The sequence below is a fragment of the Pleurodeles waltl genome, chromosome 12 (genome assembly GCF_031143425.1).
Source record: "Pleurodeles waltl isolate 20211129_DDA chromosome 12, aPleWal1.hap1.20221129, whole genome shotgun sequence".
Classification (NCBI taxonomy): Eukaryota; Metazoa; Chordata; class Amphibia; order Caudata; family Salamandridae; genus Pleurodeles; species Pleurodeles waltl.
This window is the reverse complement of record NC_090451.1, coordinates 27,274,385-27,297,523: the sequence shown is the minus strand read 5'-3', so window position 1 is coordinate 27,297,523 and position 23,139 is coordinate 27,274,385. Positions and strand designations below refer to the sequence as shown.

Sequence of the window (23,139 nt, the reverse complement as noted above, 5' to 3'; positions counted from 1 at the left end):
TGTCCTCTATGACCACAGATAGTCATGACACATTGTCATTACATCCAACTGTAATCCTTTTAGTGGAACAAGAATAACTTGGTCAGTGAAATACAATTCATTTAGTTAAACTAACAGAGATGGATATCTCCTAATTCTTTTGGACCCGTTTGTTTTTGATCTATTTTAATTTTCTCCGTAAAAGACTGAAACTTTTCAGTCACATAATGGGAATGGATTACAGGCTGGTCATACGTTCGTGGCGACTCAGGGTAACAGAGTGACAGAACACTAGACAACTTATTATTTGAAGCAGGAGTATATGCGATTGCAAAATCATACTTTGCAAAGAAAAATGCTCATCTAACTTCTTCATTATTTTTGCACTGAAGATGTCACAAACATTGCAGATTTTGATGATCATTTTCAAATGGTCTCAAGTGGCCAACAAAAGATGTCTCCATTCAGTACAAACTGCCTTCATGGTAAAAATGGATGTTCTTGTCCATCATCTTTTCTTGAAGCAGATATGCCTCACTTGCTCTTTCGGAGACACCTGGTTCCATAGTTAAGCTTCCTATAAATATGACAATTATATAGAAATAGTGCTTGGTTAAAGCACCTTTTATCTTGGTCATCACACTAAAATCCTATTTTCATGTTTACTTTTCAAAACACATGAGAGGTCTCTTGTTATCCAAGTAAAATTCTTAATAAACTGATACAAATTTGTAGACCCAAGGGTAGGTCGCTCCCCCTGCCGCTCCTACAGCTCCTCCAGGTTCCTGAGACCGCCCAGCTACCTCGCAGTAAGTACCCCCCACCTCCCAGCCCCTCGGCCTGCCCCGCTCTACTCACCCTCTCTCCTGCTCCTGCTTCTTTTCTTCCTCTCTGTTCTTCCTCCTCGCTCCTCTTCTGTAATCTTCTTCTGTACTCTTCTTTTCCCCGTCTTCTCTCTTCATCTGTGTGCTTCTCAGCCTCTCCTGTCGCCTCTCTTCTTCTTCATCTTCTTTTGTGGTCTTCTGCCTTCTGTTCTTCGTCTTCTGTATCTTCTTCTGTGATCTTCTGTCTTCTGCTTCTTCGTCCTCTGTCTTCCGTCTTCTGTTCTTCATCTTCTGTTCTTCTGTTCTTCTGTTTTCCTCGTCCTCCGTCTTCTGTTCTTCCCGCGCCTGCCCTCCTGCTCCTGTCTCATCTCTCTCCCTCACTCGCCTCCCCCTCTCTATCACCCCTATCTACCCCGTTCGCTATCTGCCTCCCTCACTCCTCCTATCTACCTATCTCTCTATCTCACTATCTATCTCCCTCACTCACCACCTCCTCCTATCTACCTATTTCTCTATCTCTCCCCCCTCCCGCCACCCCCTCTGTTTCCACCCCTATCTTCCTATCCTCTCACTCTACCTCTCACCCTCACCCACCTCTACAACCCCCCCTCCCCTATCTTCCCAACCCTACTCCTATCTCTCTCCCTAATCTCCTAAACTTCCTAACACTCACCCCCCTCCACCCTTAAACCACCCTCCCCCAGCTCTTCTCACTCTACCTGTCCCCCCTCCCTCCCGCTTTCCCGCCGCGACCTCCTGCACGCCCCGCCCCCCAGCTCCCATTCGCCCCCAGCTGACCCCTCCCCCCTCCTCCCTCTTATGGCGGCCGCTGCGCGACCACGCCGCTGGCGCGCCAGAGGCAAGCCAATCTGCGCCTGTCTGCGCCTGGCCCGCGCCTGGCCCGCGCCCAGCACCACGACCCCTGGTCCCCAGCTCTCCCAAACCCCGCTGCTCCGCTACGACTCCACCACCCTCCACGCCCTCAACCCAGGGCGCTCCAACACCTGCTTCCAAGCTCACCCCAAACGCACCCATGGACCCTTTGCCTGCAACTCCTGCAAACGCATCTTCCACCACGCAACTACCACGACCACCAGCCCACGCGCCATCAACCACCTCAAGTGCATCCTGGTCAACGCTCGATCTGTCCACAAGCACGCCGTTGAACTCTGGGACCTCCTGGACTCCACTGCACCGGACGTCGCCTTCATCACGGAGATCTGGATGAACGCCTCTTCGGCCCCAGACATCGCCACTGCCATCCCCGAAGGATACAAGATTTCCAGAAAAGACCGCACCAACCAAGTAGGAGGAGGTATCGCCATCGTCTTCAAAGACTCCATCAGCGTCACCACCTCCACAAAAGACACCCCTCTCGCCGCTGAACATCTGCATTTCCAGATTCGCACCGACCCCAGGACGACCCTCAGAGGATCCCTCGTCTACCGTCCCCCCGGACCGCGTGCCCCTTTCAGCGACTCCATCGCCGACTTCGTCTCCCCGCACGCCCTCGCCTCGCCGGACTACATCCTCCTAGGCGACCTCAACTTCCATCTGGAACAAAACAACGACCCCAACACCACCGCCCTGCTCGACAACCTCGCCAACCTCGGCCTCAAGCAACTGGTGAACACCGCCACCCACATCGCCGGACACACGCTTGACCCTATCTTCTCCGCCAGCAAACACGTCTCCTTCAGCCACGCCTCCGCTCTACACTGGACCGACCACAGCTGTGTCCACTTCACATTCCGACGCGAGACCCGCCACCTCCGCACTCAACCCATCCCTCGTCGACAGTGGAACAAAATCCCCGAAGAGCAACTCTTCTCCGCACTTGCCGTCAACCAACCTACCCTCACCACCGACCCCAACGACGCAGCCCTCAGCCTCTCGAACTGGATCTCCAACTGCGCAGACAACCTTGCTCCCCTCAGACGCTCGCATCAACAGGCCATCACCAAAAAACCTCTCTGGTTCTCTGACACCCTTAAAGAATCGAAGAAAACATGTTGCGCCCTCGAGAAGGCCTGGCGCAAGGACCACACCGCCGACAACATGACCGCCCTCAAAAACGCAACCCGCGAACACCACCACCTGATCCGCGCAGCCAAAAGGAACTTTTTCACCGACAGACTGGCCAAAAACAACCACAACAGCAGAGAACTTTTCAGCATCGTCAAAGAGTTCTCCAACGCCAACGCCGTCACTCCCTCACAAGACTTGTGCAACTCCCTCGCCACCTTCTTCCATTGCAAGATCAGCGACCTCCACGACAGCTTCGGACACCAGACCCAACCATGCATCACCGAACCCACACCCCCGGCTATCACCCTCAACGCCTGGACCCACATCAACACTGAAGAAACCAAAACCACCATGAACTCTATCCACTCCGGCGCCCCATCGGACCCCTGCCCTCACTTCATCTTCAATAAAGCCGACGACATCATCGCCCGCACCTCCAGGCCGTCATCAACTCTTCATTTTCTTCTGCTACCTTCCCCGAAAGCTGGAAACACGCCGAAGTCAACGCCCTACTGAAGAAACCTACGGCTGACCCAAGCGACCTGAAAAACTTCCGCCCCATCTCGCTCCTACCCTTCCCTGCCAAGGTAATAGAGAAGACCGTCAACAAACAGCTTACCACCTTCCTGGAAGACAACAACCTGCTCGACCCTTCACAAACCGGATTCCGAACCAACCACAGCACTGAAACCGCCCTCATCTCAGTCACAGACGACATCAGAACCCTGATGGACAACGGTGAAACAGTCGCCCTCATCCTCCTCGACCTCTCGGCTGCCTTCGACACCGTCTGTCACCGCACCCTAATAACCCGCCTCCGCTCCACCGGGATCCAAGGCCAGGCCCTGGACTGGATCGCCTCCTTCCTCTCAAACCGCTCTCAAAGAGTTTACCTCCCACCGTTTCGCTCAGACCCCACCGAGATCATCTGCGGCGTACCTCAAGGCTCATTGCTCAGCCCGACACTCTTCAATGTCTACATGAGCCCCCTCGCCGACATCGTACGCAAGCACGACATCATCACCTCCTACGCCGACGACACCCAACTTATACTCTCCCTCACCAAGGACCCCGCCAGCGCCAAGACCAACCTACAAGAGGGCATGAAGGACGTCGCAGATTGGATGAGGCTCAGCCGCCTAAAGCTGAACTCTGACAAAACAGAAGTCCTCATCCTCGGCAACACCCCGTCCGCTTGGGACGACTGCTGGTGGCCCACGGCCCTTGGCACCGCACCGACCCCCTCAGACCACGCCCGCAACCTCGGCTTCATCCTGGACCCTCTTCTCACCATGACCAAGCAAGTCAACGCCGTGTCCTCCGCCTGCTTCCTCACCCTCCGCATGCTCCGCAAGATCTTTTGCTGGATCCCCGCCGACACTAGAAAAACCGTGACCCACGCCCTCGTCACGAGCCGCCTGGAATACGGCAACACCCTCTATGCTGGGACCACCGCTAAACTCCAAAAACGCCTGCAACGTATTCAAAACGCCTCGGCCCGCCTCATCCTCGACGTACCCCGCAACAGCCACATCTCCGCACACCTGAGACACCTGCATTGGCTCCCAGTCAGCAAAAGGATCACCTTCCGACTTCTCACCCACGCACACAAAGCCCTCCACAACAAGGGACCGGAATACCTCAACCGTCGCCTCAGCTTCTACGCCCCCACCCGTCTCCTCCGTTCCTCTGGCCTCGCACTCGCTGCCGTCCCTCGCATCCGCCGCTCCTCGGCAGGTGGGAGGTCCTTCTCCTTCCTGGCAGCCAAGACCTGGAACACCCTCCCCACCAGCCTCAGGACCACCCAGTACCACTCCGCATTCCGGAGACTCCTCAAGACCTGGCTTTTCGAGCAGCAGTAATCCCCCCCTTCCCCCTAGCGCCTTGAGACCCGCACGGGTGAGTAGCGCACTTTATAAATGTTAATGATTTGATTTGATAGATCGAGAAAATGTTGAGTCTTTTCAGCAATTGTAGGTGCAGGCCATTCCAGAATAGCTGAAAACTTCTCTGATCCATTGAAAACCCAAATACTTGCATTTGAATCCAACAGGCACAAACGCTTCCTTCATGAAATCACACTTCTCTGCCAATAATGCCTGGAGAATGTGTTGTGCTGCTGTTGTCAGCAGACAACAATGTAAACCTGCCTGGGAGGGGAATGGAATATCTGCACAGAAACCCAAAACACATCACCTTTAAACAAAGGAAGAGTTTAGCACCTGGGAAAAGCGAGGCGGCCAATGTACACAGAAACTTTCTGTCTAAAGTGCTAGTGGTGGTTGGAAGGTACCAGTGGGAAAAATACTTGCTCGTACTTGACAAAATGAAATTCATGTTCCTAAAGAACTGACCATGACAAAATTTATCAACATGATTTGTTGCCAAATACCATTAGCGGCATCAGAGGCTTTTTACTTTATGGTGAATAATAGGAGCTTAGCGTCCATGTCGCTCAGGATGTCAGAAGTGCGCATGTATTGTAAAGATGAATGTGGTTTCCTGTATGTGGCTGGTGCATTACAGGAGATATTGAGTTGCACTCTGACCAGTAACGGAGGAAACAGAGACATGGCCTCTCAGTAATACAGAATGTCTAGCGTTTATCCAGTGAAATTGTTTTTTTTATATACCCATTCCACACCTTTGATGATTTTTAACAATTCCTACCAAAACAAAATATTGTGTACACTTTGTAAGCTATTGCTAAAGAGAGGTTTAATTACATCTTCAAGAACTATGGGTTATTCACATGCTTCAGGCATATTTTTCTTTTCTGTGGAAAATATTTTATAAATAATGTACACTAATGCATAAAACATGTTCCCTTGTGCAGTTTTATAAAAAAAAATCACAAACGGCAAAGCCAATAGTTAGCACACAATGGCAGACTGTTGGCTTTGCCAAAGCCTGTTATACTTCGGTGCGTATGTGGTTAAAGGGTTCTTACACCATCATTTGTTTCTTCCTGTTGAGTGTCCCATTTTTTCTTTTACCAAGTGTAGAGGATGCTGGGCAGGGGGGTTGGTAAATTGGGCACATGTGTCACAAAGCATGCTCCCAAGAGCATTGTAGGCATGATGATCACAGGACCTGCACAGAATTACTGCACCCCCATGACAATTTATAAAATACTTTCAGGTTGTGCACATCGAGGCACCTGGTTTATGTCATAGAAATGCATCTTGTTTTGGTACGTGACTTTGGCCACTATATTTTGTTTAACCTAATGTCTTATTTATGCTCTATTTATAAATATGCAATTCTTTTTGTAATAAAGAGCTGTAAGATCACACTCTCTAGTTTTCGATCTAAAATGATGTTGCTGAAATCTTGTCAACATAGAAAACAAATGTTATTGATGTCCAAAGAAAGTATTGAAAAACACAAGTATATCATCTGAGTGATTCAAAACATCAGTAACTATTAACCGAAATGGCATTCAGCAAGCCATTATGCACTCTTTGCTATCCATTATATGAACAAGGTGATAATTGCCTCACAAATCAAGCATGGTGGAGGCTCATTCTTCTTGAATAGAGTCCAAAGGCTCCGTTATGAGAGGCAAAAGATAATCAGCCAAAATTGTACTTTGATATAACCCTCTGTAATCAATACAAGGGTGAAGATTGTGATCTTTCTTTGGGGCAAAAAACAAAGGTGTTCCAGATGGTGAAGAAGATGGTATAGTGCACCCACTTTGCACATTCTGCTTTTTTCAGATAAAGAATAAATCATTTCAATGGGAACAATAGTGCCAGTATGGTGCAGTTCTATTCCTTATGAAGGGAAAGTGAGTTGATCTTGGACTTGACAAAAATGGAGAAAAAGCATGGTACTGAAGGGGGTCCAAGGAAAGATTAGCAACAATTAACTTTGATATGAAATTCTTCATCTCACCATTAGGTGACCACTAACTTTCTGAAGCTTAACAATGATCATGTCAAAACTGTGATGACAAAGATACTGTTATAGTAGACAAATTGACATACAGATTATGAACGAATTATCTCAGACTTGTAAAGCATAGCTGTTACTCTCATGAGAGCATCCTGGTGCTTAAACTAAAGATAATCACATTCCCTGAGACCCAGAATTAGGAACAAGAGAAGTATCTATGGATTGGATAAGTGCAGAGCACAGGCCACCCGGTGCCTAAAAGAGACAGGTTTTAAGATCTCTTTTAAATATTTTTTCGATTTGGCTGAACCGCAGATGAGTGTGTGACAGATTCCAGGCTTTCGTTACTAGCACCATGAAAAATTTTCCTCCTTGTGTTTTAAGTTTGTACAAGAGGGACCGCAACAAGTTTGCATCTGAGGATCTCAATACTTTAAGTGTCTTATATCGTTTGAACTGGGCAGAAATGTATTTTGAACCTGTATTGTTAAATGCTCTGAACACTAATAACAAGATCTTGAACAATATTCTTTCATGAATGGGAGGCTAGTGCAATTTCCCCAAAGCAGATGATGGAGTTGCAGCACAAATCTCACAGCTGCATTCTGTACCATCTGCAACTTATGTATAGGTCACTTGGAACACCCTGTGTAAAGACCTTGACAGAAGTCCAGTCTTGCAGTAATCAAGGAAAAGGCAACAGTTATCCTAGCAGCCAGAGGTAGGAATTGAAAACATTTTTGGAGGGGCTTCAGTAAAAACAATTTCCTGCCACTGCTAAAGCCTGGAAATAAAAGCGTAGAGGCGAATTAGATTTCACTACTTTACCATTTCAGTGGTGGCTGGTGGAGGGGGGACCGACTTAGGACACCAAAAGGCAGGGGAAAAAGAATTAGATTTACCGAAAAGAATTCTATCAGTTTTGGCTGAATTACATTTAACAGATTTTTTCTGCATCCAACAAATAATGTCCGCTTGACAACTTTGAAAAATCTTCATTGAGTTTTTGTGCAGGGAAAGGATTAACTGAGTAGCATCAGAATATGATGTAGTTTCAATGTCATGCGCAGTGATAAGATAGAGAAGAGGAGTCATATATATATTTAAGAAAAAGGTGGGACTGAGTGAGGGACCCTGGGGGTCCTCCATAGTGACTGGCCTTTCCGTAGAGTAGAATAGTCCCAGGTCTTCTCTCAGTTGGAAAATATTTAATCCACGCCAGCACTTTATGCGAGATGCCAATGTTTTCAATTCTCCGTAAGAGAATTTAGTGGGAAATAGTGTTGAATGTTGCGGAAAGTTCCAACAACACCAACTCTGCATTATTCCCTGCATCCAACATCATGTTTACAGTTTCAGGCCACCTCTAACAAAACTGATTCCTTAGAGTGCTTGGGTCTGAACCCCGACTGTCAAAAGCGAAGTTCTTTTTTAATTAACAAATAAAAAATGTTACAGCATAATTGTGAGATGCAGTAATATCAATAGATAATATGTCAGTGTGGTCTCCAAAACAGACCTACAAAAGAAAAGAGACTTCCTGTACTGGACGGGATGTTAATGGCGAGCCATCAACAGTCAGATCACTCCGAGAGTCTCCTCAACTCTCTGAGGGATATCTTTCCCAATGGCCCAGTCCATAGCAATGAAAATTCTATCCAGCACTGCAGAGGCATAAATAGTTTTCCCTCCTTCCTTTATCAATACAGTCAATGGTGTTCAATACTGAAACCACAATATCAATGGGACATAATATTGGGGACAGAATATTGAAAATAGAATATCACCTGGTAAGTCGAGATTTTCTGTAGATAACTCCACATATGTACATAAGCTGCACATATATCTTCAAGGCACGGAGATGCAGAGTTAAGAAATGTATATCTGTGGTTACTTGTATGCACTTAGCTTTCGATATTTTGTCCCTCGATATTCTGCCATGTTGATATTGTTGATGTCGATATCCAGTATACAATGCAATCTGTGAGAGAAAGATGATTATGAGTCTTATTTGTAGACAATCCAGTGTAAAGAGGCCAACACACTCCAGCTTCCTTCTCTTTCTTAGTAAATAGTTCTTTGTGTCTTGCATGGTTGTGAGGCCATTTAGCCCAAGTCTGAATCCTTCCGCACAATGTACAGCGGGGCTTTGAAGGGTCCTCTACATGTGACACTTTAAACCCTTCTATGCACACTAAGGATGTGTGCATGTTCACTGCGGACCAGGGTGATGATTGTAGGGGGTTCACTGCGGACCAGAGAGATGATTTTAGGGGGTCCTCTACATGCAACACTCTAAACCCTTCTATGCACACTAAGGATGTGTGCATGTTCACTGCGGACCTGGGTGATGACTTTAGGGGGTTCACTGCGGACCAGAGAGATGATTTTAGGGGGTCCTCTACATGCAACACTCTAAACCCTTCTATGCACACTAAGGATGTGTGCATGTTCACTGCAGACCAGTGAGATGATTTTAGGGGGTTCACTGCTGACCAGAAAGATGATTTAAGGGGGAACTCTACATGCAACACTTAAAGCCCCTCTCTGCACTCCGAGGAGGTGTGCATGTTCACTGCGTACCAGAGTGATGATTTTAGGGGTTCCTCTGCTCGTAACACTCAAAACACCTGCATACAGGCCAAGAAGATGTGTGTGTGTGCCACAGATATGAGTGATGGTTTCAGGGGCTCCTCTGGATATCACACTCTAAACCTCTTCCTCTCTGTCCCCTCTGTAGCTGAGCAGGAAGGTGGAGCTGAATGACCAAGTGGCTGTGCTGAGGCTTCCAGAGAGAGATAGACGTGTGGCCCCGGGTATAGTGTGTAGTGTGGCCGGCTGGGGCTCCTTGAAGTATAATGGGCCACCATCTAAGGCGCTACAGGAGATGACGCTGAAGGTAATCGACGGCCGGGTGTGCAACACCAGCCGGCATTGGAATGGAGAAATCACTAATTCCATGATGTGCCTACAGGGAGTGAAGGAAGGCAGCTTCCCCTGCCAGGTGAGACCTCACAAGCAAAATCTGTATTATAATGTAGGTGTTGTACTGACATGCAAGTTCCAGCTCTTCAGTACACAACTCCTCCTGATGCAACGGAAGGCTAGATGTCAACTTGCATAGGTTTTTTACAGTGCCAAGATCATAATTCCTGGATCCTAGGAGCTGTTCATGACTTGCTCAGGTTTGGGCTAGTGTACCAATGCACTTGACTGATTTCAGTGCCTGCATGAGTGTCCGCAGGCCTCGAGCAGGAGTCCAGGGATCATGTCCTGTCCCGATGGGGCTGGTATAGCGCTTCTACCACGTCTGAGCACTTGAAGTGTTGTGGTGAAGAGGAGACGGAGGCTGAAGCATGAGAAGAAGAGTGAAGACGATTTTATGGTGGGTGGTTGTGTAGTTAAAGCGGATCTTGATGCACTTAAAGCCCTGAGCCGGAGCCACAGAGGAAAGGGAGATGGGCACAGAATAAAGGCAGATGGGAGAAGGGAGCATGATAGGGAGGAGAGGTGCAGGAGAGGGTAACTGGATGGAAGTGGGGGGGGGAAGGGAACACGAGAGGGAGGAGAGGTGCAGGAGAGGGTAACTGAATGGAGGTAGAGGGGAGAACAGAACATGAGAGGGAGGAGAGGTGCAGGAGAGGGTAACTGAATGGAGGTAGAGGGGAGAACAGAACATGAGAGGGAGGAGAGGTGCAGGAGAGGGTAACTGGATGGAGGTAGACGTGGGAAGGGAACACGAGAGGGAGGAGAGGTGCAGGAGAGGGTAACTGGATGGAGGTAGAGGTGGGAAGGGAACACGAGAGGGAGGAGAGGTGCAGGAGAAGGTAACTGAATAGAGGTAGAGGGGAGAACAGAGCACGAGAGGGGGGGAGGTGCAGGAGAGGGTAAGTGTTTTGCTTTACTTCTGACTGAGCCAAGATATACACATTGAAAGGACTCGAAACAGTTCTCTGGAATGCTCTGTTTAATCTGAAGGAGACATTTATTATAGCTTTTTGCAAGGTTCATAAAGGAAGGTTTGAATAGTAATAAAGTGTCCTTTCAAAAATGTGTAACAACAATGTAAGACCATGTATAAAGAATCTTCAGTCTAAAAATACCAAATATATACATGCAAGGATACAAACACTTATTTTGATATATAGATATATATTCATATGCAATGCAAAGCAAATGATTAATAAAAATTCATCACCGTAGGGCCTGTCAGATGCTTCATCTTTCTCATGCCAGCAAGAAGATGACCCCGTTCAACTGCGAGAAAGAGATCCTCACCCTCAGGGGACAAACGTCAGGCATTTGACGTCCAACCCTGACCGAGGTCTCGGAATTCATCGCTACTGAGCAGGGCCACCTTTTTATATCTTTAACAACCATGGAAAGGGCCTTCTAGAAGAACCCCTCCTCGCAGAAGGAAATATTAAAAAATGCTGGCTAGTTTAGGTAAACTTTGAAAAAATGCTTTGGGAGCTGGCCACCTTCCCAAGGCACCCCTCCCAAAGTCAAACCGTTCCCTTGCCTATGATAATCACCAGCTTGGTACGGTCTTATCGTACTGACTGCTTACCTCCTACATATTATGTCCCAGTCCTAGCTCTTCGGTGAGAAGGGAAATACGCAGAAGTGAAAAACACATTGCATAACATGTTTCCATGGAAAAATACTTTAACGTGGTGGTGAAGCTAGGCTGAACACCAAATGGAGTCTATAACCAGTGGCCATTAAAGTGACAATAGGCAGCTAAGCCAGGTGCAAAGCGGTATGACACGACATCAGTGGTCAACACGCAAATTCCACTACAGTAACTGAAATGAGGTAAAGGGGGGGGGGGGAGAAGAAAAGATCATGCTGCTTTGACTCTCGACCTCCTTAAACCATCGTCATATGGTGACCAGCAAACCACCCCTTGAGCTGCAGGGCGTCCTGTTCTTAGGCCTCACTCGTGTTCTTGAATGAATGAATTAACATCTTCACTCTCTCAAGTGAACTATCTCAAGCTGCCGCTCCTAACTGTTTGTAGATGTTCAGACGAGGGGAAGGGGTCACCCTTACTGTTGAGTTCGTTAAAGGTGGCTGTGAATTTAAGATCTTTTGGACCACGCCTTGTGTGTCATGGAGGAGAGTTGCAGAGTTTCTGTAGCAGAACTGCCTAGGGAACCCAAGGGAATAAATCTCTCAGTGAGCTGTGATGGGTGCTTAGAAGTGGCAGTGGGCAGTTGTGGCCACAAGGTCTTGCTTCCACCGAGTCCAGTGAGGATCGCCAAGGCCTTCCAACACATGGTCCTTTTCCCAGCCACAGGGGAGGCATGTTTGCCTTCTAATAGCTGGACTCGCCATTCCTTCCATAAACCAAGACAGGTGAGTCCCAGGCACCTCAGTCAGGACCTTCTGTTGTTAACCAACTGAGGTCACATGGACAAAGAATACCCCTTCCAGGGAGTTTTGATCCCAGCTCCTGCTTCCATAATGTCAGTGCCTCTGAAGGACAGACCAGGGTCAATGGAGACATTGGGTGACTTGTCATTAGTCGCGAGAATAGCATGAGGTCATCTGGTCGCTCTCCCTTTAGCCAGTTTTCAATCTGATGTTGGGATTGAGTTTCAGTGAAGTGGATGACATCTGCATTGGTCAAGGCAAAGGCTTGACTATAAGTGCAGCATGTTAGTGGGAGAAAACAGTTCTAGATGCAGGTCTGTGCTGACCCATTACTATTAGAGGAGTGAGATGTCATTTGTGGGATTTAATATCGTGCTCCCTCGCATGAGACATTGAGGTTCTTTACAGAGAGCAAAACTGTACAATTCACAACTGAAAAGAAGAGTGAATGGAATTAGATAACATTATTAAACAGATAGATGCGTCTGGGAAAAGTTAATGTTGGAAATGCATGGCCTGTTAACAAAGTGTACATTGTGGTATGTTTTAAAGTATTGCAAAATGGTATTCTCAAACCTACGTGCGAGTTTACGCCTCAGTCTCTTCTGTCTTTTTCTCTGCTGAGTTCTCCACCCCACACTCTGAGTCTCAGCACAAGCAGGTATACGCTTTTGTAGTAAATGTGGGCAGGACAGACAGAAGTGGGTGGAAAATGAGGAATGCTTACTACTAAAGGGAACAAGGAAGGAGTAAGGAGGGGTTAAAGGAGGGTCAAGAGAGGGATTTTGGAAGAGACGTCTACCCGTCCAGAAAAGAATAACTCCATTCCTACTTACAAACTGCACTTTTAAAGTTACTACAGCCGAAAAGGGACCCAAAATAGCAGCAAATGTACTACAGCTTGTAGCTGGTGGAAGTCCAGCACTACACACTGACACCTACTAGTACCCGCCACCCCCCTAGAAATCAGTTGTTAGAGACTTAAAATAAACACATAGGAAATAATGTTCAATTAAATGATTACAAATATAACTAATCGTAGTCGTAATTTAATGTCATTGGGGTGGAGATCTCTGCATGGTAAAATAAGGTGAAAAGTTCAACAAAAAAAAGTTGTTTTAACTTGCAAAACATTTGTTACAATATGTTTTTTTTAAATATTAATATAAATTATTTTTTTTAAAAATTAATGTAAAACTAAAGAAAAAAAGATGTAGCACTCTTAAGCACATTAATTAGAAATTACATTATTTAAGATATATTATATTAAAATAATTTCTGCAAGGTTAAATTAAAAAAAAAAAAAAAAATTCCCTTAAAGTAAGTAAACATTTTTTACTATGCATTATTAAATATTAAGTGATCTATACAGTTATTTTTCCAAATGCAGAAGTTACTAAAAGATGTTATAATAAATGTAAAAATATGTACTATTTTTATATTCTTAACATGAAATGATATGCATTTATATTTTTAAATATTTAAATGAAGTTCTTACATTAGCTTTGTTCCCTGTGGATTTTACATTTAAGTCGCTACCATCATTATCTTCTGTGGGGAGGTGTGCACTTCCAGGGTGCTATGAATGGTGCCAGGCTTGCTACTGTTTTTAAGTTAGCCTTGTAAGTTAGGCTCCACGCCCTTCTTGGAGGGTAGAGATGTGTAAGTCTACACTTCTGACTAACTCCACACTCAGATTTTGTGACTAGTCAAAACTAAGAAAGCTACTCAGGTGTAGGAGTCATTTATACATGTAAATTACTACAAGTGTATCTTAACCTCATGACTAGCTCCGGTGGTGTCTTCTTCAATATTCCATGTGCCGTACTGGGGGTCTCTGCAGTGACCAGTAGGTGGCGCTAAAGCGCTGCACAAAACACCTACATAAACACATTGATTTAAAAGAGTGTATGAGATGTCAGGATGTGTGTGCGGTAACAGAAGGGGCTTCGTTAAAGGATGAATATCAAGGGGGCAATGAGGGTGCTTTGGGGGGGACACCTCATTTCTCTTGCTTTTTTTCTTTTTTCTTAAACGTATCAGTGTGCTACAGAGGAACACAGCCAGTCTTAGAGCCCACCTTTGTCTGCGGGCAGCAATGTGCCCCCTTTGCCTCTGCTAGCTTGTCTTGATTCCGGATTCTCTGGTCTGTCCCCCCCTTGTGGGTACCCCCGCGGAGGCTCTTGCGCGTGTCCGAGACACCCACCGGTGGAATCTGTGTTTCTGGTCCTCTGGGTTTGTGGCAGACATTCAGGGGGTGCCCCTACATGCCACTGGGTGCAGTGGGATGCTGAGGAGGCCACATGGATGTGCTGGTGTGTGTTTGTGGGGGCTGTGTGTGATCTGGGTCTGAGGGTCAGCAGGGACACGATGTTCCAGGGTGTGAACGCCCAGGGGTCAGGAAGGTCCAGGAGGCAGGTGTCCCTGGTAGGTGAGGTTCCCCCTGGGGCTGCAGCCTCAGGGCTGGGCCAGCAGAGGCAGGTTACTGGGGCTTCACTGGCTCCTGCTGGACACTGTGCACCGGTGTGGGGGGGCTACTGTGTGATAGGCTCAGGCCCAGGAGGGGGTGATAGGGTGGGACTTGGCGGGGGTCCATCGCCCCCCTTTTTGGGGGGAAGCAGGTAGTTGATCTTTTCTCAGGGCTTCTGAGAAGTATCTAAGAGTGGAAGTGTTAATGACGTCACTCGAGGGAGAGAAGTTGGTGATGATGGGAGAGGAGTGATGGATCACGTGATGTCTTCCGAGTGCCACGTGCCACTGGTAATGGACCAGGCTAATGGGGAAGAGGGAAGATCTCGGGTGTGCCAGGGCGCTGGAGGGCAGTTATGGATGAGGAGGAGTCAGTCTCTGTCCGGAGCACCTCATTCAGGCCTGGGTGAGCGGGAGAGGCCTCGAGGAGCCCCTGGTCTATCGGGGGGATAATATGATTTCCTTTAGGTAGGGATATCCACCATTTGCATAATCTGCTTTTGCGCAATTCATGACATTTCAGGAAAATTATGCAAAATTACACATAATAATGCACAATGCAAACCTGTCACTCAGCGCTACATGTTAGCACGGAGTGCATCGTTGTTTCATACAAGCGCATTTTTCACTCAAAACAGCGCAGGGAACACAACTGCCGCAAACAACTGCTGCTCACATTCTGGTTGTTCGTTTTGTTCCCACCATAACACACTATAATTTTGGTGCATTCATTCTGCATAATTTATGGAATTTCACATAACAAGCGTGGTGCAAAATTCCCACAATTACGTCCTATTTCTGTCGGCTCCTGTCCGTGTGAAAGATGACCTTAAAAGCCCTTCTCATCGGAGGCCTGAATGAGGCGGTTCTGATGTCTCCTGCAGGGGGCAGTGCCCGCAGCCGGGCCCAGACTCCTCCTGCTGTCTAACACCCTGGCCCGGATGCTTTGTGTGCTCTGTTGTAGTAACCAAGGCATGGGGGGTGTTGGGTGGTGGACCTGTATTGCAAACGAGACTCTGTTTTCCTCATCAGCTTTCTGTCCTGTGTCCACAGGGGGATTCGGGTGACCCAGTGATCTGCAAGAACGGCGTGCTACAAGGCCTCATCTCGTTCAGCTTCAGAGGGTGCAATGACAAATCCAAGCCCCCTGTGGCAACAGCAGTTACCAAGTTCCTTCCCTGGATCAGGAACACAATGGCTTCACCTAAGGCGGACTACAGCAGCTCCAGTGAGAACACTGACTACTAGAGCAAAATCTGCAAATGCAGTCTGCAGAAGCAACACCTAGAACAGCAGTCTGCAGAAGCAACACCTAGAACAGCAGTCTGCAGAAGCAACACCTAGAACAAACATCTACGCAAGCAGCACCTAAAATAGCATCCTACACAAGCAAAACCTAGAACAGCAGCCTGCAGAAGCAACACCTAGAACAGCAGTCTGCAGAAGCAACACCTAGAACAAACATCTACGCAAGCAGCACCTAAAATAGCATCCTACACAAGCAAAACCTAGAACAGCAGTCTGCAGAAGCAACACCTAGAACAGACATATGCACAAGCATCACCTAAAATAGCAGCCTACACAAGCAGCACCTAGAACAGCAGCCTGCAGAAGCAACACCTAAAACAGGCATCTTCACCAGCAACACCTAAAACAGACGTCTGCAGAAGCAACACCTAGAACAGATGTCTGCACAGGCAACATCTAGAACAGACGTCTGCACAAGCAACACCTAGAACAGACGTCTGCACAAGCAACACCTCAAACAGAAGTCTGCAGAAGCAACACCTCGCACAGCAGTCTGCAGAAGCAACACCTCGCAAAGCGGTCTGCAGAAGCAACACCTAGAACAGATGTCTGCAGAAGCAACACCTAGAACAGCCATCTGCAGAAGCAACACCTACAACAGCCGTCTGCAGAAGCAACACCTACAACAGTTGTCTGTGGAAGCAACACCTAAAACAGCCAGCGGTCTGCAGACTCAACAGCTAGAACATCAGGCTGTAGAAGAAACACTTAGAACAACAGTCTGCAGAAGCAACACCTAGAACATCAGTCTGTATAAGCAACACTTAGAACAGCTCTCCAAAGAAGTGACATCCGATGATACATGGCTTCGGACTGATGGAGCACTGCAGCTCTGCCATCCTGCATCTTCCACTTGTTCGTCTTCTCAGAAGTGTTCTCTGCCAGAAGCTCCCTGATTTCTAGGCGGCCTTGTCTCTGCTCTGACGTTTGCAGCTTCCATCGCTGACTAGATCAGGGCTCTCCAACCCAGTTGCTCCAGTTCCCCTGCCTAGAATTTTGCTTGCTCTGCCCAGCTTCTTTGTTCAGCTGCCCCAGCTGCACTCTTTGTTTGGTACAGGATATGTACATTTAGACTCACTCCTCATCTGTTTAGATTCCTGCAGCGCTGCCTCCTGCTGGCTCGATAGTCTGTGTCTCTTCTTCAGTATCTTTCTCCCCCACTCCTGGCCAAAAGAAAAGAAGCTTCTGAAAGTCTTCTTCTATCTGGGACTTGTACAAGGATTGTTTACCTGTGTTTCTCACTCTAGTGCCCTATCCCAGTTAGTTGAAAGATGTCTATGCATATACATAATCGCCCACAGGCGCGCTGCATACTCGAAGAAGTCTCTGGTACTTTCCTTGGCGGTACCAGTTCTATTTCGATGGGTTCGAGTCATACCACGTTACCCGCAGCTGCCTTGAGGAGGCCTACAGAGCCCTGTCCTGCTGTGTACTCTGTATATTGGAGGAGGTCTCTTTAACTCTGTCACATTTCCATCAAAGCTCCTGCTGGCTGGAAGAGGTCTCTGTGTCTCTCTCTATTCCAGGCAGTGCCCTCTCCTGCGTAGAATATATGTGTCCGCCTGCTGAGTAAAATATGTTTGTTACTCTCCTCTGTTTGCTGCAGTGCCCCCTGATGGCACAAGAGGCATATGCATCTCTTTTATATTCCCTGCAGAGTCCCGTGCTGGCTGGAAGAGGTCTCTGTATCTCTCTATGCCATGCAGTGTCTTTGGCTGACTAGAAGATTTGTCCGCCCCTCTCTGACTAGAATAGATCTGGTAATGGTTTCTTTTCTTGCAGTGCCACCTAGTGGTGTAAGAGGTCTTTGCAGCTCTTCTCCATTCTCTACAGCGCCCACTGCTGAACTGGAGAAGTCTCTGTATCTCTTTCTATTCTATGCAGTGACCTCTGCTGAGTAGAAGATGTGTGTGCCACCTCACTGACTATAATCTGTCTGATACACTCATCTCCATATCCTGCAGCGCCTCCTGCTGGCTGGAAGAAATCCCATTATCTCTCTCCATGAATGGCAGTGACCTCTGTTGACTAGAATATGTCTTTTAATCTTCTGTCCATTTCTTGCAATAAGCCCTTGCTGGCAGAAGTAGTCTGTGCATCACGTCTCCATTCCCTGAGGGCTACACATGCAGGTTGGAAGAGGTCTTCGGGTTTCTGTGCCACTTTCTTGTTGCTGACAACCGTCCGTTGACTGAAAAAACCTCTCTCTGTTCATTCCCTCTGGGATCCCCCGTTGCTTTCAAAAGTTCAGTTTATTTCCATTTGTTTCTGACGTACTCCCTCCTGAGGAGAAAATATATGTGTATTTCATCTGCATTCTTTGCAGACTTCCCTCCTGGCTTTAAGAGGTCTGTGTATTTCTTCTCTAATCCCGGCATGCCCCAACTGACTGTTAGATGTCTCTGTTTCCGTCTCATTCCTAGCAGCCTCTCTGTGGGTGGAAGGTGTCAGTGTACCTCTTCTCTAACCCCGACATTGTCTCCTGCTGGCTGGACTGAGTGGATACAGTCGCTGAATCTTGTCTCCATCTCCTTCAGTTCCTTCTGCTGATGAGAAGGGGTCTCTGATCATTCTTTTTCAGGTTCCCTTCTTATATTTGTCAATGTATCTGCCTCAAACTCTGGTGACTGGAAGAGTTTCCCTAGAGCTATGCATCTCATGTCCATTTCAGAATGTGACCCCTGCTTGCCAGAAAAGATCTGTGCATATGCTCTCCATTCCATACACTGCCCTCTTCTAGCTGAAATAAGCCTTTGCATATCTCTTCCATTTCCTTCAGTGCCTCCTCTGTGCTTGTGCTCCATCCCGTGCTGCTCTTCTGCTAGACGCTACTAGTCTGAGTATCTCATTCCCTTTACCTGATGCTTCACCTGCTCATAGGAAGGGTATCTGCACCTGCCTCTCCCTCTTCTGGTCTCCTGAGGGCAACTGCAGGTATCTCGCTAGCTAGTGCTTTGCAGAAAAGTCTGCCTGCTATACAGTTGGTCATATAGATTCTACATTGCAAACACTCTGCTGCCTAACTCGAGGTTAGACTGCCTCTTGGCTTTGTCACAGTTTCACAGCCATTGTGAATCTGAATTCCTAACCTATTCGATTAGCAATAAATTGGAGTTGTTTTTATCGGTTATGCAATTTGTCTTCATTTATGGCTGCAAAGTGTGATTTCTTGATCATTTTGAGAAGCAACCAGTACACTCAAATGTGTGGTTCAGTTGCTGTACCACTCCTCAGCCCTTCAACAATGCTAATAAAGAGCATAGTATGCTCTGCATATCTGCACATATGGTCGATACATAATGTTATATTTTTATATGCAGGGGTTATAAATAGAGACATTTAACGATAACGAGTGCACAAATATGTGCAGCAAGATAAAATTACAATAACCAGGCCTTTGAGTATGGTCCCAGTTTTCTTCTGTAAATGCGTATGAGAATGGAATCTGTGAGGCATGAAACATTATTTTCCGAGAACAGTTACAATGTATACTTTGGTAATACAATGGAATTTGACTTTGTATAGTAGGAATAATTGTGTGAGTCTGTGTTTATTATTACACTTGTTCTATTGAGCCTGTGTGTTTTCACTGGAATGACACTATATATATATATATATATATATATTTTTTTTTTACAAAAAATGCATTGATATAAAACCCCTTTCTTCATAATGACCTGTAAAATATAAAAGGTATTTCACATCTTCCTTTGAAGTATGGAAACTATATCACAGAACCCTCTGAAATATTTGTTTATTCAGCAAAATGACAGCACGCAAACCATTAGGCACATTAACCCCTTGTATCAGACACGTCGTCAACACTACTTTGAGTGTTCTAATGATGTGACCAGCACTTCCTAACACCGAGGGCAGGAACTCTCTCTACTGCTCCTCTTCAAGACCCGCATCAGATAAAGGGGAAGAGTCTCCCCCTCAGGCTGAAGAGGAAGAGAGTCCCTCTCATCCCAAGGCTTTATTTTTTGAATGATGATCAGTGTGCACAGTGTGGTCAAACAAAGTTCCATCAGGGTGACTTTTAACTTAATCTGTTTTCTCTGTAATCCTGCTCCTATGGGGCCGTGAGTTAGTACTGGGTCTTTACCATACTCACAGCCGACAGCACGGTGGGTCATGGAGCCTGCGAATCTTGCTGGTGGTCCACATCAGATTCAGAGGATACGCTTGCCTCCAAGCTAGACTACAGCAGCTATGCCCAGGAAGGGCTGGCTTCTTTCTTCCCCTCAATGTTGCACTGCCCAAAGACGTCAGGGGTGTCGTCTTTGTTTTGCGTCTGCGTCCCTCAATAGCGAAGAGTCTCCTTTTACGGAAAGGTGAGGAAGGCCTGACACGTGGTTTCATCATGCTCAGACAAGAGGCAGAGGTTGCAGGCTTAATGGTGGTCAGTTCAGGGGTACTTGGAGTGACACTGGGGCAGTATGGGTAAGGTGTCCTTTCCATCACTTACCTGGCATTCTTGACAAGTAAGACTCGAGATGAGGATTGGAAGTCGCTAACAGAGGGTGTCGAATGGAGTTTGGGATTCCTGGATCATAGACTGAAGATGAAGTGTGAGTACAAATCTTTGAAGATTGTTGCTGGACAATAGGAATAGAAGGGTAGAAAAGGCCTAAGGGAGGCAGTATCAGATGATGAACACAGACCCTAAACAATACAAGTCCAAATCCAATGGTGGAAAAAATAATCTAACAATGGAGCTGATGCCCCGGAACATTGAGATCTAAGGGTGAAGTCGCTATATCCCATGACCCAAAAGACTAGAAGAAGAAAAAAGTTGCAAATGTTCTATCCCTACACTAGATAGTAGGAGTATGCAGTGCACGTGACAATAGCACAACATGCTATGTACAAATGTTTACAGGATTGCATATTCCTTTCTCTCTTCATATGGTCACATTTTAGCCTTTCCTTTTTGATGTGATAGTCCCACCCAGGCTTGTGGGGAACTACTTTATTATGGGGGTGGAGTGGGAGAATCACGGGAACACAGAACAGTAAGGGATTTCTGGCTTCCAGTCGCACCTGTCACTAAATAAGGTATGGCGGCATGGCAGGCGCTGCTTCACTGGTGAAGGTGGCTGAATATGGTGGTAGCATTGCATTGCTTTTGAGAAGTCTGGCGGGGGGCTCTGCGCTCCTGGTTGCCAGCATTGGGACATTGCACACACACACTGCTCCAAGCCATGAAAACAGCTGACACGAGCACTACCCATCAAATCCCCCCTGCCAGACACCTCACTGCTTGCAGACTCCGCTCTTAAACACAGGCAGGAGCCCCTTCTAGGTGCACAATTTGCTTACTGCAAACAAGGGATGGACTCACACTGATGTTTCTTTAAAACTCATTAATAAACTGAATGAGTACACGGCATTACTGAGTGTGGAGACCAGGATGCAGTGATGTAGTTGAGGATGTTGGAGGCGTTCATGGACAGTGCAGAGCACCGGGGAAGGTGCAGGGTCACGTGTTTTGTAGTTCTATTCCCAGGTGCTGCTGGGAAACAGGATATGTATATATATATGTGTGTGTCTGTATATATATATATATATATTTTTTTGGGCTGCTGTACCATAAAGGAAGCGCACCCCGGCTCGCGGCGCTGGCTCGGGGCAGGGCTGTATTTGTGCGTCCCCCCGTGTCTCCATGCCCCCCCCCGTGTCTCCATGCCCCCCCTGTCTCCATGCCCCCGCGTGTGTCCATGCCCCCCCCCCGTGTCTCCATGCCTCCCCCGTGTCTCCACGCCCCTCGCGTCTTGTTTACATTGCGGGTTTCCGGGCACGCGCAGCTCCGTGACCGCCGTCGACCTGTCGCGAGCGGGCGCGCGCCGCCCGGCCTTTTCGTTGTCCTTCTTTTGTTTCGGCGGCGGGCGCGCGTCGCTGCGCGCCCTCCTTCCCTCGTCTGTCCCCGGCTAGCTCAGCGCACAGCAGGTCCTTCCTCTCTCTCGGCGGCGCGCGCGCTCATTGCGCGGGCGGGGGGGGGTGGAGCTTGGTCCTTCCTCTCTCTCGGCGGCGCGCGCGCGCTCATTGCGCGGGCGGGGGGGTGGAGCTTGGTCCTTCCTCTCTGTCGGCGGCGCGCGCGCGCAGCTGTATAGAAAGCGCAGCGGGGGCGCGCGCGCCGGCAGACAGACGGAGCGACCGAGGGACGGACGGACCGAGCCGGAGCCCCCTCTGACGGCCCCAGGGACCCGCCGACCGCGCCATGCTGCCGCTCACCGCCTGCCTGCTGCTGCTGCTGCTCGGCGGGGCGCGCGGCGACGCCTCAGGTGGGTGTCCGGCCCCCGCCTGGGGGCTCCCGCTGGGAGACCGGGGCGAGCGCCCCCCGACCCCCAGGAGGGGCGGGTGTCGGCTTCAGCTGTTCGTATAGTGGGGGCGCTAGCGCCTCGAGGCTGGCGGTACGCGCTCGAGCCTCCATCGGTGATGTGGGGGCCCGAGGAGGGGTGTCCGCTTCAGCCTTGTATAAGGGGGGGGTAGCGCCTCGAGTCTCCGTGCTGTGGGGGGTGACAGGTGCCCGAGGGTAGGTGTCTCCTTCAGTTTGTATGGGGGGTAGGTAGCGCCTGGAGGCGGGTGGTAGGTGCTCCATCCCACATGCTTGGGGTGTCCGGGCGCCTGTGACGGGGGGGGGCGCTCTCCTTCCCCTGCTTGATCTGGATGAAGGCGCGGGACTGTTAAACACCTTCCAGGGGGCCCCTGAGAGCCCCCGTGTGCCCCTGACAAGTGCCGGCACTCATCCATTGTGATGTCTGACAAGGGCCGGCACTCATCCATTGTGATGTCCGGCACTCATCCATTGTGATGTCTGACAAGGGCCGGCACTCATCCATTGTGATGTCTGACAAGGGCCGGCACTCATCCATTGTGATGTCTGACAAGGGCCGGCACTCATCCATTGTGATGTCTGACAAGGGCCGGCACTCATCCATTGTGATGTGTCTGACAAGGGCCGGCACTCATCCATTGTGATGTGTCTGACAAGGGCCGGCACTCATCCATTGTGATGTGTCTGACAAGGGCCGGCACTCATCCATTGTGATGTGTCTGACAAGGGCCGGCACTCATCCATTGTGATGTGTCTGACAAGGGCCGGCACTCATCCATTGTGATGTGTCTGACAAGGGCCGGCACTCATCCATTGTGATGTGTCTGACAAGGGCCGGCACTCATCCATTGTGATGTGTCTGACAAGGGCCGGCACTCATCCATTGTGATGTGTCTGACAAGGGCCGGCACTCAT

General features: G+C 48.3%; 2 protein-coding genes across 2 annotated transcripts in view; both read left to right on the top strand.

Annotated features, from left to right (window-relative positions):
* Positions 1-19,014, top strand: part of GZMM (granzyme M) — a 36,292-nt gene extending 17,278 nt beyond the window's left edge. Inside the window, exons 5-6 of the mRNA XM_069217605.1 lie at positions 9,472-9,735; positions 15,633-19,014. Coding sequence (XP_069073706.1) covers positions 9,472-9,735; positions 15,633-15,827 — 459 coding nt within the window. The 3' untranslated portion in view covers positions 15,828-19,014. The remainder of the gene's footprint in view (positions 1-9,471; positions 9,736-15,632) is intronic.
* A 2,968-nt stretch (positions 19,015-21,982) lies between these two features.
* Positions 21,983-23,139, top strand: part of BSG (basigin (Ok blood group)) — a 46,613-nt gene continuing 45,456 nt past the window's right edge. Inside the window, exon 1 of the mRNA XM_069217706.1 lies at positions 21,983-22,171. Coding sequence (XP_069073807.1) covers positions 22,108-22,171 — 64 coding nt within the window. The 5' untranslated portion in view covers positions 21,983-22,107. The remainder of the gene's footprint in view (positions 22,172-23,139) is intronic.